The 16,849-nt window shown below is 42.1% G+C and overlaps 1 protein-coding gene across 1 annotated transcript in view; it reads left to right on the top strand.

Moving 5' to 3' along the window:
- CD48 (CD48 molecule) overlaps positions 1-16,849 on the top strand; it is a 56,083-nt gene that overhangs the window by 36,096 nt on the left and 3,138 nt on the right. The window contains exon 2 of the mRNA XM_060120604.1: positions 14,446-14,739. Coding sequence (XP_059976587.1) covers positions 14,446-14,739 — 294 coding nt within the window. The remainder of the gene's footprint in view (positions 1-14,445; positions 14,740-16,849) is intronic.

Raw genomic sequence — 16,849 nt, 5'->3', positions numbered from 1 at the left:
CTGATATGAGAATTGCTACTCCAGCTTTCTTTTGGTTTCCATTTGCATGGAATATCTTTTTCCATCCCCTTACTTTAAGTCTGTATGTGTCTCTAGGTCTGAAGTGGGTCTCTTGTAGACAGCATATATATGGGTCTTGTTTTTGTATCCATTCAGCCAATCTGTGTCTTTTGGTGGGAGCATTTAGTCCATTTACATTTAAGGTAATTATTGATATGTATGTTCCTATTCCCATTTTCTTAATTGTTTTGGGTTCGTTATTGTAGGTCTTTTCCTTCTGTTGTGTTTCTTGCCTAGAGAAGTTCCTTTAGCACTTGTTGTAAAGCTGGTTTGGTGGTGCTGAACTCTCTCAGCTTTTGCTTGTCTGTAAACGTTTTAATTTCTCCATCAAATCTGAATGAGATCCTTGCTGGGTAGAGTAATCTTGGTTACAGGTTTTTCTCCTTCATCACTTTAATTATGTCCTGTCACTCCCTTCTGGCTTGTAGAGTTTCTGCTGAGAGATCAGCTGTTATCCTGATGGGGATTCCCTTGTGTGTTATTTGTTGTTTTTGCCTTGCTGCTTTTAATATGATTTCTTTAATTTTTGACAGTTTGATTAATATGTGTCTTGGCGTATTTCTCCTTGGATTTATTCTGTATGGGACTCTCTGTGCCTCCTGGACTTGATTAACTATTTCCTTTCCCATATTAGGGAAGTTTTCAACTATAATCTCTTCAAATATTTTCTCAGTCCCTTTCTTTTTCTCTTCTTCTTCTGGAACCCCTATAATTCGAATGTTGGTGCATTTAATGTTGTCCCAGAGGTCTCTGAGACTGTCCTCTGTTCTTTTCATTCTTTTTTCTTTATTTTGCTCTGCAGCAGTTATTTCCACTATTTTATCTTCCACCTCACTTATCCGTTCTTCTGCTTCAGTTATTCTGCTATTGATCCCATCTAGAGTATTTTTTATTTCATTTATTGTGTTTTTAATCGATGCTGGATTCATCTTTAATTCTTCTAGGTCCTTGTTAGCTGTTTCTTGCATTTTGTCTATTCTATTTCCAAGATTTTGGATCTTGGAAATAGAATCTTGGATCATCTTTACCATCATTATTCTGAATTCTTTTTCAGGTAGACTGCCCATTACCTCTTCATTTGTTAGGTCTGGTGGGTTTTTATCTTGCTCCTTCTCCTGCTGTGTGTTTTTCTGTCTTCTCATTTTGCTTATGTTACTGTGTTTGGGGTCTCCTTTTTGCAGGCTGCAGGTTCGTAGTTCCTGTTGTGTTTGGTGTGTGTCCCCAGTGGCTAAGGTTGGTTTAGTGGGTTATGTAGGCTTCCTGGTGGAGGGGACTAGTGCCTGTGTTCTGGTGGATGAGGCTGATCTTGTCTTTCTGGTGGGCAGGTCCACGTCTGGTGGTGTGATTTGGGGTGTCTGCGGACTTTTTATGATTTTAGGCCACCTCTCTGCGAATGGGTGGCGTTGTGTTCCTGTCTTGCTAGTTGTTTGGCATAGGGTGTCCAGCACTGTAGCTTGCTGGTCGTTGAGTGAAGCTGGGTGCTGCTGTTGAGATGGAGATCTCTGGAAGATTTTCGCCGTTTGATATTATGTGGAGCTGGGAGGTCTCTTGTGGACCAGTGTCCTGAAGTTGGCTCTCCCACCTCAGAGGCACAGCACTGACTCCTGGCTCCTCAATTTGGGATGATTTGTTGTCTATTCATGTATTCCACAGATGCAGGGTACGTCAAGGTGATTGTGGAGCTTTAATCCGCTGCTTCTGAGGCTGCTGGGAGAGGTTTCCCTTTCTCTTCTTTGTTCTCACAGCTCCTGGGTCTCAGCTTTGGATTTGGCCCCGCCTCTGCGTGTAGGTTGCCAGAGGGCGTCTGTTCTTCGCTCAGACAGGACAGGGTTAAAGGAGCAGCCTCTTCGGGGACTCTGGCTCACTCAGGCCGGGCGGGAGGGAGGGGCACGGAGTGCGGGGCGAGCCTGCGGCGGCGGAGTTCAGTGTGACGTTGCACCAGCCCAAGGCGCGCCGTGCGTTCTCCCAGGGAAGCCGCCCCTGGATCCTGGGACCCCGGCAGTGGCAGGCTGCACAGGCTCCCGGAAGGGTGGTGTGGACAGTGACCTGCGCTCGCACACAGGCTTCTTGGCGGCGGCAGCAACAGCCCCAGTGTCCCACGCCTGTCACTGGGCTCCGCGCTTTCAGTCGCGACTCACGCCCGTCTGTGGAGCCCCTTTAAGCAGCGCTCTTAATCCCCTCTCCTCGCGCACCAGGAAACCAAGAGGGAAGAAAAAGTCTCTTGCCTCTTCGGCAGCTCCAGAGTTTTCCCGGACTTCCTCCCGGCTAGCTGTGGCACATTAGCCCCCTTCGGGCTGAGCTCTCGCCGCCAGCCCCAGTCCTCTCCCTGCGCTCTGACCGAAGCCCGAGCCTCAGTTTCCAGTGCCGCCCACACCGGCGGGCGAGCAGACAAGTCTCTCGGGCTGGTGAGTGCCGCTCGGCACCAATCCTCTGTGCGGGAATCTCTCCGCTTTGCCCTACCCAGGTATGTGGGGAGTTTCTTGCCTTTTGGGAGGTCTGGGGTCTTCTTCCAGCATTCAGTAGGTGTTCTGTAGGAGTTGTTCCACGTGTAGCTGTATTTCTGGTGTATCCGTGGGGAGGAAGGTGATCTCCGCCTCTTACTCTTCCGCCATCCGAAAAGGTTCAATCTACTCGTATGGTGGTTCTATTTGTAGTTTTTTAAGAAACCTCCATACTGTTCTCCATCGTGGCTGTACCATTTCACATTCCCACCAGCAGTGCAAGAGTGTTCCCTTTTCTCCACACCCTCTCCACCATTTACTGTTTCTAGAGTTTTTGATGATGGCCATTCTGACCGGTGTGAGATGATATCTCATTGTAGTTTTGATTTACATTTCTCTAATGATTAATGATGTTGAACATTCTTTCATGTGTTTGTTGGCAGTCTGTATATCTTCTTTGGAGAAATGTCTAGGTCTTCTGCCCATTTTTGGATTGGGTTGTTTGTTTTATTGTTATTGAGCTGCATGAGCTGCTTGTAAACTTTGGAGATTAATCCTTTGTCAGTTGCTTCATTTGCAAATATATTCTCCCATTCTGAGGGTCGTCTTTTGGTCTTGTTTATGGTTTCCTTTGCTGTGCACAAGGTTTTTTTTCTTTTTCTGTTTTTACATCTTTATTGGAGTATAACTGCTTTACAATGGTGTGTTAGTTTCTTCTTTATAACAAAGTGAATCAGTTATACATATACATATGTTCCATATCTCTTCCCTCTTGCATCTCCCTCCCTCCCACCCTCCCTATCCCACCCCTCTAGGTGGTCAAAAACCACCTAGCTGATCTCCCTGTGCTATGTGGCTGCTTCCCACTAGCTATCTATTTTACGTTTGGTAGTGTATATATGTCCATGCTTCTCTCTCACTTTGTCACAGCTTACCCTACCCCCTCCCCATATCCTCAAGTCCATTCTCTAGTAGGTCTGTGTCTTTATTCCTGTCTTACCCCTAGGTTCTTCATGACATTTTTTTTCTTAAGTTCCATATATATATATATATATATATGTGTGTTAGCATACAGTATTTGTCTTTCTCTTTCTGACTTACTTCACTCTGTATGATAGATTCTATGTCTATCCACCTCATTACAAATAGCTCAATTTTGTCCTTTTATGGCTGAGTTAATGTTCCATTGTATATAAGTGCCACATCTTCTTTATCCATTCATCCAATGATGGACACTTAGGTTGTTTCCATCTCTGGGCTATTGTAAATAGAGCTGCAATGAACATTTTGGTACATGACTCTTTTTGAATTATGGTTTTCTCAGGGTATATGCCCAGTAGTGGGATTGCTGGGTCGTATGGTTGTTCTGTTTGTAATTTTTTTAAGGAAACTCCATACTGTTCTCCATAGTGGCTGTACCAATTCACATTCCCACCAACAGTGCAAGAGTGTTCCCTTTTCTCCACACCCTCTCCACCATTTACTGTTTCTAGAGTTTTTGATGGTGGCCATTCTGACTGGTGTGAGATGATATCTCCTTGTAGTTTTGATTTGCATTTCTCTAATGATTAATGATGTTGAGCATTCTTTCATGTGTTTGTTGGCAGTTTGTGTATCTTCTTTGGAGAAATGTCTATTCAGGTCTTCTGTCCATTTTTGGATTGGGTTGTTTGTTTTTTTGTTATTGAGCTGCATGAGCTGCTCATAAATATTGGAGATTAATCTTTTGTCAGCTGCTTCATTTGCAAATATTTTCTCCCATTCTGTGGGTTGTCTTTTGGTCTTGTTTATGGTGTCCTTTGCTGTGCAAAAGCTTTTAAGCTTCATTAGGTCCCATTGATTTATTTTTGTTTTTATTTCCATTTCTCTAGGAGGTGGGTCAAAAAGGATCTTGCTGTGATTTATGTCATAGAGTGTTCTACCTATGTTTTCCTCTAAAAGTTTGATAGTTTCTGGCCTTACATTTAGGTCTTTAATCCATTTTGAGTTTATTTTTGTGTATGGTGTTAGGGAGTCCTCTAATTTCATACCTTTCATGTAACTGTCCAGTTTTCCCAGCACCACTTACTGAAGAGGCTGTCTTTTCTCCACTGTATATTCTTACCTCCTTTATCAAAGATAAGGTGACCATATGTGCGTGGTTTTATCTCTGGCCTTTCTATCCTGTTCTATTGATCTACATTTCTGTTTTTGTGCCAGTACCATACTCTCTTGATTACTGTACCTTTGTAGTATAGTCTGAAGTCAGGGGGCCTGATTGCTCCAGCTCCATTTTTCGTTTTCAGGATTGCTTTGGCTATCTGGGGTCTTTTGTGTTTCCATACAAATTGTGAAATATTTTGTTCTAGTTCTGTGAAAATTGCCCGTGGTAGTTTGATAGAGATTGCATTGAATCTGTAGATTTCTTTGGGTAGTAGAGTCATTTTCACAATGTCAATTCTTCCAATCCAAGAACATGGTATATGTCTCCATCTATTTGTATCATCTTGAATTCCTTTCATCAGTGTCTTTATAAATTTCTGCATACAGGTCTTTTGTTTCCTTAGGTAGGTTTATTCCTAGATATTTTATTCTTTTTGTTGCAATGGTAAATGGGAGTGTTTTCTTAATTGAACTTCCAGATTTTTCATCACTAGTGTGTAAGAATGCCAGAGATTTCTGTGCATTAATTTTGTATACTGCTACTTTTCCAAATTCATTGATTAGCTCTCATAGTTTTCTGGTGGCCTCTTTAGGATTATCTATGTATAGGATCATGTCATCTGCAAACAATGACAGCTTTACTTCTTCTTTTCCAATTTGGATTCCTTTTATTTCATTTTCTTCTCTGATTGCTGTGGCTAAAACTTCCAAAATAATGTTGAAAAAGAGTGGTGAGAGTGGGCAACCTAGTCTTGTTCATGATCTTAGTGGTAATGGTTTCAGTTTTTCACAATTGAGGACAATGTTGGCTGTGGGTTTCTTATATATATCCTTTATTATTTTGAGGAAAGTTCCCTCTATGCCTACTTTCTGTAGGGTTATTAACATAAATGGGTGTTGAATTTTATCGAAAGCTTTCTCTGCATCTCTTGAGATGATCATATGGTTTTTCTCCTTCAATTTGTTAATATGGTGTACCATGTTGATTGATTTGCCTATCTTGAAGAATCCTTGCATTCCTGGAATAAATCCCACTTGATAATGGTGTATGATCCATTTAATGTGCTGTTGGATTCTGTTTGCTAGTATTTTGTTGAGGATTTTTGCATCTATGTTCATCAGTGATATTGGCCTGTAGTTTTCTTTCTTTGTGACATCCTTGTCTGGTTTTGGTATCAGGGTGATGTTGGCCTCGTTGAATGAGTTTGGGAGTGTTCCTCCCTCTGCTATATTTTGGAAGAGTTTGAGAAGGATAGGTGTTAGCTCTTCTCTAAATGTTTGATAGAATTCGCCTGTGAAGCCATCTGGTCCTGGGCTTTTGTTTGTTGGAAGATTTTTAATCACAGTTTCAATTTCAGTGCTTGTGATTGGTCTGTTCATATTTTCTATTTCTTCCTGATTCAGTCTTGGCAGGTTGTGCATTTCTAAGAATTTGTCCATTTCTTCCAGGTTGTCCATTTTATTGGCATAGAGTTGCTTGTAGTAATCTCTCATGATCCTTTGTATTTCTGCAGTGTCAGTTGTTACTTCTCCTTTTTCATTCTATTTCTATTGATTTGAGTTTTCTCCCTTTTTTTCTTGATGAGTCTGGCTAATGGTTTATCAATTTTGTTTATCTTCTCAAAGAACCAGCTTTTAGTTTTATTGATCTTTGCTATCATTTCCTTCATTTCTTTTTCATTTATTTCTGATCTGATCTTTATGATTTCTTTCCTTCTAACTTTTGTGGGTTTTGTTCTTCTTTCTCTAATGGCTTTAGGTGCAAGGTTAGGTTGTTTATTTGAGATGTTTCCTGTTTCATAAGGTAGGATTGTGTTGTTATAAAATTCCCTCTTAAAACTGCTTTTGCTGCATCCCATAGGTTTTGGGTCGTCATGTCTTCATTGTCATTTGTTCCTAGGTATTTTTTTTATTTCCTCTCTGATTTCTTCAGTGATCACTGCGTTATTAAGTAGTGTATTGTTTAGCATCCATATGTTAGTATTTTTTACAGATCTTTTCCTGTAATTAATATTTGTCTCATAGTGTTGAGGTTGGAAAAGATACTTGATACAATTTCAATTTTCCTCAATTTACCAAGGCTTGATTTGTGACCCAAGATATGATCTATCCTGGAGAATATTCCATGAGCACTTGAGAAAAATGTGTATTCTGTTGTTTTTGGATGGAATGTCCTATAAATATGAATTAAGTCCATCTTATTTAATATATCATTTAAAGCTTGTGTTTCCTTACTTATTTTCCTTTTGGTTGATCTGTCCATTGGTGAACGTGGGGTGTTAAAGTCCCCTATTATGATTGTGTTACTCTCAATTTCCCCTTTTATGGCTGTTAGTATTTGCCTTATGTATTGAGGTGCTCCTATGTTGGGTGCATAAATATTTACAATTGTTATATCTTCTTCTTGGATTGATCCCTTGATCATTATGTAGTGTCCTTCTTTATATCTTGTAATAGTCTTCATTTTAAAGTCTATTTTGTCTGATATGAGAATTGCTACTCCAGCTTTCTTCTGATTTCCTTTTGCATATAATATCTTTATCCATCCCCTCACTTTCAATCTGTATGTGTCCCTAGGTCTGAAGTGGGCCTCTTGTAGAGAGCATATATACAGGTCTTGTTTTTGTATCCGTTCAGCCAGTCTGTGTCTTTTGGTGGAAGCATTTAATCCATTTACATTTTAGGTAATTATTGATATGTATGTTCCTATTCTCATTTTCTTAATTGTTTTGGGTTTGTTATTGTAGGTCGTTTTCTTCTCTTGTGTTTCTTGCCTAGAGAAGTTCCTTTAACATTTGTTGTAAAGCTGGTTTGGTGGTGCTGAACTCTCTCGGCTTTTGCTTGTCTGTAAAGCTTTTAATTTCTCCATTAAATCTGAATGAGGTCCTTGCTGTGTAGAGTAATCGTAGTTGTTGGTTTTTCTCCTTCATCACTTTAAATATGTCCTGCCACTCCCTTCTTGCTTGCAGAGTTTCTGCTAAAAGTTCAGCTGTTAACCTTATGGGGATTTCCTTGTGTGTTATTTGTTGTTTTCCCCTTGCTGCTTTTAATATGCTTTCTTTGTATTTAATTTTTGATAGTTTGATTAATATGTGCCTTGGTGCGTTTCTCCTTGGATTTATCCTGTATGGGACTCTCTGTGCTTCCTGGACTTGATTAACTATTTCCTTTCCCATATTAGGGATGTTTTCAACTATAATCTCTTCAAATATTTTCTCAGTCCCTTTCTTTTGCTCTTCTTTTTCTGTGACCCCTATAATTCGAATGTTGGTGCATTTAATGTTGTCCCAGATGTCTCTGAGACTGTCCTCAGTTCTTTTCATTCTTTTTCTTTATTTTGCTCTGCAGTAGTTATTTCCACTATTTTATCTTCCAGGTCACTTATCCGTTCTTCTGCCTCAGTTATTCTGCTATTGATCCCTTCTAGAGTATTTTTAATTTCATTTATTGTGTTGTTCATCATTGTTTGCTTCCTCTGTAGTTCTTCGAGTTCCTTGTTAAATGTTTTTGCATTTTCTCTATTCTATTTCCAAGATTTTGGATCGTCTGTACTATCATTATTCTGAATTCTTTTTCAGGTAGACTGCCTATTTTCTCTTCATTTGTTAGGTCTGGTGGGTTTTTATCTTGCTCCTTCATCTGCTGTGTGTTTTTCTGTCTTCTCATTTTGCTTATCTTACTGTGTTTGGGGTCTCCTTTTCACAGGCTGCAGGTTCGTAGTTCCCATTGTTTTTGGTGTCTGTCCCCAGTGGCTAAAGTTGGTTTAGTGGGCTGTGTAGGTTTCCTGGTGGAGGGGACTAGTGCCTGTGTTCTGGTGGATGAGGCTGGATCTGTCTTTCTGGTGGGCAGGTCCACGTCTGGTGGTGTGTTTTGGGGTGTCTGTGGTCTTATTATGATTTTAGGCAGCCTCTCTGCTAATAGGTGTGGTTGTGTTCCTGTCTTGCTAGTTGTTTGGCATACGGTGTCCAGCACTGTAGCTTGCTGGTCGTTGAGTGGAGCTGGGTGTTGGTGTGGAGATGGAGATCTCTGGGAGATTTTTGCCCTTTGATATTACGTGGAGCTGGGAGGTCTCTTGTGGACCAGTGTCCAGACGTTGGCTCTCCCACCTCAGTGACACAGCCCTGACACCTGGCTGGAGCACCAAGAGACTGTCCTCCACATGGCTCAGAATAAAAGGGAGAAAAAATAGAAAGAAAGAGGCTAAAATAAAATAAAATAAAATAAAGTTATTAAAATAAAAAATAAAATAATTATTAAGAAAAAAATTAAAAGTAAAAAAACACAAGAAAACAAACAAACAAAAAACGGACAGACAGAACCCTAGGAGAAATGGTGAAAGCAAAGCTATACAGACAAAATCTCACACAGAAGCATACACATACGCACTCATAAAAAGGGGAAAAGGGGGAAAAAATAATGTATCTTGCTCCCAAAGTCCACCTCCTCAATTTGGGATGATTCGTTGTCTCTTTAGGTATTCCACAGACGCAGGGTACATCAAGTTGATTGTGGAGCTTTAATCTGCTGCTTCTGAGGCTGCTGGGAGAAATTTCCCTTTCTCTTCTTTGTTCACACAGTTCCTGGGGTTTAGCTTAGGATTTGGCCCTGCCTCTGTGTGTAGGTCGCCTGAGGGCGTCTGTTCTTCGCTCAGACAGGACGGAGTTAAATTTAGGAGCCGCTGATTCCGGGGCTCTGATTTACTCAGGCCGGGGGAAGGGAAGGGTACAGATGCAGGGTGAGCCTGCAGCAGCAGAGGCCAGCGTGACGCTGCACCAGCTTGAGGTGCCGTGCGTCCTCCCGGGGAAATTGTCTCTGGATCGCGGGACCCTGGCGGTGGTGGGCTGCACAGGCTCTGGGGAGGAGAGGTGGGGATAGTGACCTGTGCTCACACAGAGGCTTCTTGGTGGCAGCAGCTGCAGCCTTAGCATCTCATGCCCATCTCTGGGGTCCGCGCTATTAGCCGCGGCTCGCGCCCGTCTCTGGTGCTCCTTTACGCAGCGCTCTTAATCCCGTCTCCTCACGCACCAGGAAAGAAAGAGGCAAGAAAAAGTCTCTTGTCTCTTCGGCAGCTTCAGACTTTTCTCTGACTCCCTCCCGGCTAGCCGTGGTGCACTAACCCCTTCAGGCTGTGTTCACTCCGCCAACCCCAGTCCTCTCCCTGCGCTCCGACCGAAGCCCGAGCCTCAGCTCCCAGCCCCGCCTGGACGGGCTGGTGAGTGCCGGTCGGGACCCGATCCTCTGTGCGGGAATCTCTCCGCTTTGCCCTCCGCACCCCTGTTGCTGCGCTCTCCTCCACGGCTCCGAAGCTTCCTCCCTCCGCCACCCACAGTCTCCCTGCGAAGGGGCTTCCTAGTGTGTGGAAACCTTTCCTCCTTCATGGCTCCCTTCCACTGGTGCAGATCCCGTCCCTATTCTTTTGTCTCTGTTTTTTCTTTTGCCCTACCCAGGTACGTGGGGAGTTTCTTGCCTTTTGGGAGGTCTGAGGTCTTCTGCCAGCGTTCAGTAGGTGTTCTATAGGAGCGGTTCTACGTGTAGATGTATTTCTGATGTATCTGCGGGGAGGAAGGTGATCTCCGCATCCTACTCTTCCGCCATCTTCTCCTGTCTCCTCAACACTCTTTTATGTTGTTTCTTTTGAGAGTTTCTGGGCAGCTTCTCCATTGCTCCTCTGCTGTCTATGTCATAATAGTCATCTTTTATTCATTTATTCAGGACCCAACCATAAGACAGGGCTGCACTGGCCCAGTTTGGGCACATTATGATACTTAAGAAACACAGTTCATTGGTCATAAGTAATTAAATAGTAACTCAAATTTCTACTTGAAGTCTCTCAAAGGATGTTAAAGGGAATCCAATTTATAAGCTATAGTGATACTTCCTATCATAACCTCTCTTGTCCTCTTCAGTCTTCTTAAACCATCCCATTCATCTGCTGCCCAGAGATTCTCACTCTTTTGAGCCTTAATACTATAGCACCCCTATTTCCTAAACCAACCTGAGTGGTCCCTCAGGAGGTTTATCTTCTCCTTTCCTCTCTGCCTTTTCAGTCCAAATCAATCTTAAGAAGTAAGAAAAAAAAAAAGCTAAATGGGAGTAAAAATAAGAAAAATGTGACTAGTAGGAGGTCATGAGGAGACGGCTGAGAACACTTATGTATGCTTTTTTGTCCCTGTCATTCATTCATTCATTCTTTCATTCTGTACTAAACAACAAATGTGAGCCAAGTTTTGTGGGGATTCAAAATTGAGTAAGACATGGTCTTTGCCTTTGAGAAGCTCACAGTCTTAGTGATTATGTGCCTGTTATAGTTTCTCCCTCCCCCTCACACTTTAGTTTGAAGTTCTTTTGAGCATGTTGGGGATACCCTGGACAAACAAGATCTCATTGTTATAAAGCAGACTACATTCTCACAAGGAGAAATGGTATGTAGTATAACTGGGTCTGGATCATGACTTGAGTCTATATGCTCTGTATTCTTCATTCCTCATTGGGTTCATCTTCATTCCTCCTTCCCCAAGGAAGCTTCAGATAAGTTCTCTGGTCTTACCATGGTGCTGGGACCTCTTTCTTATCATCACATGTCCTAGCCAAAGACCTGGTTTTGTTTTTCTTTTGTGCATGCTGATGTCTTTTACTTTTAGACCTACCCTACAAGTGAAAGCTTCTTCAGGAGCTGCTACAGGTTTTTGGATTTTTGGCCCCTACTTCAACATTCTTCCAGATTCACATATAGGCAGTCATTCCTAAAAAATATATCATTAGTCTAGTCCTTATTTTACCACTGTTTTGGTACAATAAAGTAAGTTCAACAGGCAGTTGTTAAACATCTCAGTACTTAATGCATAGTACTAGATGTTATGGATACAAAATTAACGTAGGTAATAATAATAAAACAATACATGACATTTATTGAATACTTACTAATCTTCCAAGTATTAGTCTACATACTTTATGTGTATTGATTATTTGTATTAATTTAATTGTATTCTAAGCATTTATTTGTGTAACTCTGGGTCAGGGTTCTTTAGAGAAAAAGAACCAATAGGATATATATAAATATATAGAAAGAGATTTATTATGGGGCCCATGCAGTTATGGAAACATAACCCATATTATGTACTTCTTTGGAGAAGTCCCATTATCTGCCATCTGCAAGATGGAGGCCAGGAAAGCTACAGGTGTAGTTCCAGTACAAATCCACAGGCCTGAGAATATATAGACTCATGATTTGAGTCTATATGCTCTGTGTTCTTCATTCTCAGTGGACTCATCTTCATTCATCCTTCCACAAAGAGGCTTCAGGGGAGCCAATGGTCTAATTCTTAGTCCAAGTCCTAAGGTCCAAGGACCAGGAGCACTGATGTCCAAAGGTAATAGAAGATGGATATCCCAGCTCAAGGTAGAAAGCAAATTTGCCTTTTTTTCTGCCTTTTTCTCCTATTCTGGCCCTCAGTAGATTGGATGATGCTCACACACATTGGTAAGGGTGATCTTCTTACTCAGTCTACTGATTCAAATGCTAATCTCTTCCAGAAAAACCCTTATAGATGATCCAGAAATAGTGTTTTACTAGCTATCTGGGCATCCTTTAACTCAGTAAACTTGACACATGAACTTCCCCTTCACAAACTCTGTAAGATAAATACTAAAACAAAGGCAGAGATGTTAGGTAAAATGCTCAAGGTTATACAGCTAATAAGTGGGCCAGGATTTGAATAGTCTAATTCCAGAACCCATGATCTTTTTTTTTCTTTTATTTATTTATTTAGTTTTGGCTGTATTGGGTCTTTGTTGCTGCACGCAGGCTTTCTCTAGTTGTGGCGAGCTGGGGCTACTCTTTGTTGCAGTGTACAGGCTTCTCATTCCAGTGGCTTCTCTTGCTGTGGAGCACGGGCTCTAGGCACGTGGGCTTCAGTAGTTGTGGCACACAGGCTCAGTAGTTGTGGCTCGTGGGCTCTAGAGCACAGGCTCAGTAGTTGTGCACTGGCCTATTTGCCCTGCAGCATGTGGGATCTTCCTGGACCAGGACTCAAACCCGTGTCCCCTGCATTGGCAGGCGGATTTCTAACCACTGCACCACCAGGGAAGTCCCCAGAGCCCATGATTTTAACCATCATACTACAATAGAAAATGAGTTAAACTCATAAGACTCATTTTTTGTCCTTAAGAAGCATGTGGTCTGGTGATAAAGGCAAGTAATAGACATTAAATGGATCACTTTAATATGATCTGAGTTCTAAGATATAGATATGCACAGGATATTGTAGCTTTCCTTCCTCCTTCCTTCACCAGTTATGTGTAATGATTCAGAAAAAGCCATCTTGGTGGTTGGCTGTGACTTCTTACTGAGAAATAAAGTAGTTAATTGTGGGTTGTGCTATCTCCCTAAGCATATGTCTGAGACTTGTTGGAGAGTCTATCAAGGATGACCCAGGCCAGCAGTTCTCAACCAGAATGAAGGCAGGAAGATTTTTCCTCCCAGGGGGCATTTGGCATTGTCTGGAGATATTTTTGATGGTCACAACTGGAATGATGCTACTGGCATCTAGTGGGCAGAGACCAGGGAGGCTGCTAAATATCCTACAATGCACAAGGACAGCCCTTCACAACAAGGAATTCTCTGGTCCAAAAAGTCAATAATGCCAATGTTGAAAAACACTGACCTAGGCTGTCAGAGATTATAAAGTATGGAATAGATCAATCAGAAACACTGTGGAGATAAATGCCTGTGTGTGTCTGTGAACGCACCAGGCATAGATTAAATGCTCCATAACTGGTTGTTGAATGGATAGATGGATGGTTGGAAGGATTAGTGACTAGGAACTTGAAAGACCTGGGGACACAGGCATTTTGAATCTTTATTGAAAAGAATGTTTTGGGAAATGATAGACATGTGGAAAGTAAATAGGTATAGATACTATGTTAAACAATATGAAGTTTTGTGTGACAGTATATGAGGTAAGAGCGATATAGATCATATTTCTTCTTTCCTCTACCATTAGCTTTTTTCTACTGCTCTTTCTCAGCCTATACATTTACACTTAGTTTTCCTCCCTCCACAGAGAGAGTTAGCAGACCTCCCTTCATCTTATGTCTTCTGGCTATCACCTTTTCTTTCTCCTTGCATTCAAGAAACCAGGTTTTTTAGAACTGAGGCTTATACAATATGGGGTGCCCTCATGAGAAAGAGAACAGAACTGTAAATACAAATAGGAACACAAATGAATGTAGCTAGAATGAGAAAAGAAAGCCTAGTGTATCACAAGTTTTTTTAAAAGCTGACAAATACAAAAATCACAAGCCAGAAAAATAGCACAACATTTTTATTAACAAAATGCTTTCACTCTCCTATAATACTTTACCACTGACTAACTCTGGTTCCCTTTCATTTCTCACCGTGTTTCTCCTTTACTTCTTACCTCCTGCTGGAGAACTAAATTGAACCACAAGGAACACAAGCACAGAGAGGAGACGTGACTCGTCATCATTTTCTTTGAAAATGTCCTGTTATGAGAGTAAGAGAGAGAGCCAGGGCTGGCTCAGTGTCCTTTTCCTTTATCGTCTAGGGCAGAATTAGACAGATTATAAGCACATCTCCTGTCCTCATGCCCACTTCTCAAACTCTGACTTTCATTGAGTTCCTGATCAGGGGTCAGGCCCTCTGATAAAGATCATACTCACTGCTCCCAAGCAAAGGGCTCTTCCTTCTTCTTTGTTCCACCAGCCCAGGCCAAAGCCTGGGCCACTGGGCAGCTCTGCTTTCTCTAAAATGTGTCTCACTCACTCTGATTCTCATTGGCAGATTATTCAAAATATGCCATCTCTGGCAGCAACGTGAGTCTGCCAATCTCCAGTTTGCCAAGTAACTGCAAATCACTCACCTGGTTTTATACTACTGAACAGAAGATTGTAGAATGGGACTCTGGTCAGCCTAAATACTTCAATACTAAATTTAAAGACAGGGTCAAGCTTGATCTTCAAAGTGGCACACTGCACATCCATAATGTACAGAAGGAGGACAGCAGCACTTACCTCCTGATGGTGCTGAAGGACACTGGGGACGAGGACGAATGGAAGATCTCACTGATGGTGTTTGGTGAGTTAGGGGAACCAAAGGGCAAGTCCCCACTCCAGGGCCCTGGACAGACCACTGGGAGGGGACTCTCCCTGGGAGGGGGAGAGAAAAACCTCAGGATAGGCTTAATTCATTTCTCCCGGAGCCAGTTCCACTTGGAAGTGAGGCTGGGCCAGCCAGACTCGAAGTAGATTACTCTGGGACATTTAAAACCTCTTCTAACATTAAGGAGTCTAAGATTTGAAGATAAAGAAAACAGTGAGGATGGTTTCCTCCCTATTCTCTTCATGCTCTCCTGTGACCAACCCAAATCAGTTCTGAGCTCTTCTTAATAACATAACTGAACAAAGACTTCATCAAACATAAGGAAAAAGATAGAAGAGATAAAGGATTGGACAAGAGCTGTTCAAGAGTGGTTTTACCTTTCTGAATGAGTGGGACAAAAACTTCCACTCCTAGCGCCAGCCTAACCAGTATATGTGAAGTAAGGGCTAGAACATTATACTTGGAGTCAGACAGACCTGGGTTTAAAACCCTGGTCAGTAACTTACTAGCTGTGTGAACTTGGAGAAAGATCTTGCCATCTCTGCCCCATTAGGTAAGATTCTGTTGATGGCAAGTGATGGAGACCAATTTGAAGTACCTTTAGCAAAAAAGAATTTCTTTAAAAAAAGAAAAATAAGACTATTTAAAGCAATGCAAGGAGTTTAGAAGAGTGAAGAAGGGCTGAAGGGGAGGAAGAACGGTCTAAGAGGCTAAAATCCCCTTCTCACTCACTTCCTCCATGTTATATGGCCTGAACATTCAAGGTGTACTGGGAACAGGAAAGAGTCAAAGGCTCTCACAGTGGTTTTTTTAAAAATCCCAAATTTATATCATTTACCAAATTCTGTGGTAAATACTCCCACCACAGCCACCTCCAAAATGCTAACGGTTTCACAACCAGCTTGCAACATTTCTGAATATCTTAAAATCCACAAGCTGGCTTGGCTTTAGTGCACTTGCCTAGGGATAAGACACTGAGGATGCGATTAGCAGAAGAATCATCCTTCAGTCCAGCCCAGGAATTTCTGACAACTCAAAGGGGGCATCTTGGAGCCAGTCTGCCCTAGCTGTCTCTGTCCACAATGTGCTCAGGGCTTTGCTGCTCACCATGGGAAATGAGGAAGGTATGCAAGACTTGAGGCCACACCACAGGAAATGATGAAAGACAGTGTGAAGATTGCTCATGTAAAGTATGCAGGAGAAGTCCAGCAATCTGATAGGGTTTCACGGAGGAGATGGATCTAGAGCTCAGGAGGTCAGATGGCAGAGTGTCCATTGCCCCTCAAAGACATACAACCCAGAGGCCAGCACTGATTCGGTCAATTCTCTGCCACATTTTAATCCTATGACATCTGAGCTGTATTGATTCTGTAAGTGTTTTACCTTTGACCAGAAGGAAAAGACCCCAGAGGATTTCAGGTAAAGCAGTCCTAATCAAGGAAGGAGCAGATGATGGGATTACCTCTCAACCAATCTGGCTGCAGGATGACAGCAGTGATAATGCTGTGACCTCCAACATGCATGTAACGCTTACACCCTGCAAAAGCACTTCCTCATGGACGATGGCATTGTATCTTACTAACATTGTGCTGTGAAGCAGAGTCATCTTACATGCAAGAAGGAAGTTCAAGGGGTTAATTATCTTGCATAATGTCACTCTAACAGGGCCAAGTCCAGGACACAGGCTGGTCTCACTGTAAAGCAAGTGTTTTGTCTTTTGTATCGCATAACTGATTCATCCATCCATCCATCCATCCATCCATCCATCCATCCATCCATCCACCTATCCCTTTCAGCAGATACTTATAGAATACCTGCTCTGTGGCTGGCACTGAGATACCAAAGTTAACTGATGCAGTGCTGTTCATCACTACTGACTTTGCCTGTGAATTCCATGAGGTTCTTCTCTGGAGTTCTGCCAGCATCCAGGAAAGGTATAGGGTGGTACCTCTTACCCCAGGACTCTTGCTGAATCTGAGCCCAAGAACCCATGAAGGACTGATAGGCCAAGGTGCCAAGTGTGGACCATTGCTAGAAAAGGGGCCCTGAGTAGCTCAGACAGTTGGGATATCAAGTCCAACCCCGC

Source organism: Mesoplodon densirostris, chromosome 2 (genome assembly GCF_025265405.1).
Source record: "Mesoplodon densirostris isolate mMesDen1 chromosome 2, mMesDen1 primary haplotype, whole genome shotgun sequence".
Classification (NCBI taxonomy): Eukaryota; Metazoa; Chordata; class Mammalia; order Artiodactyla; family Ziphiidae; genus Mesoplodon; species Mesoplodon densirostris.
This window is presented reverse-complemented; position numbering and strand designations above follow the sequence as displayed.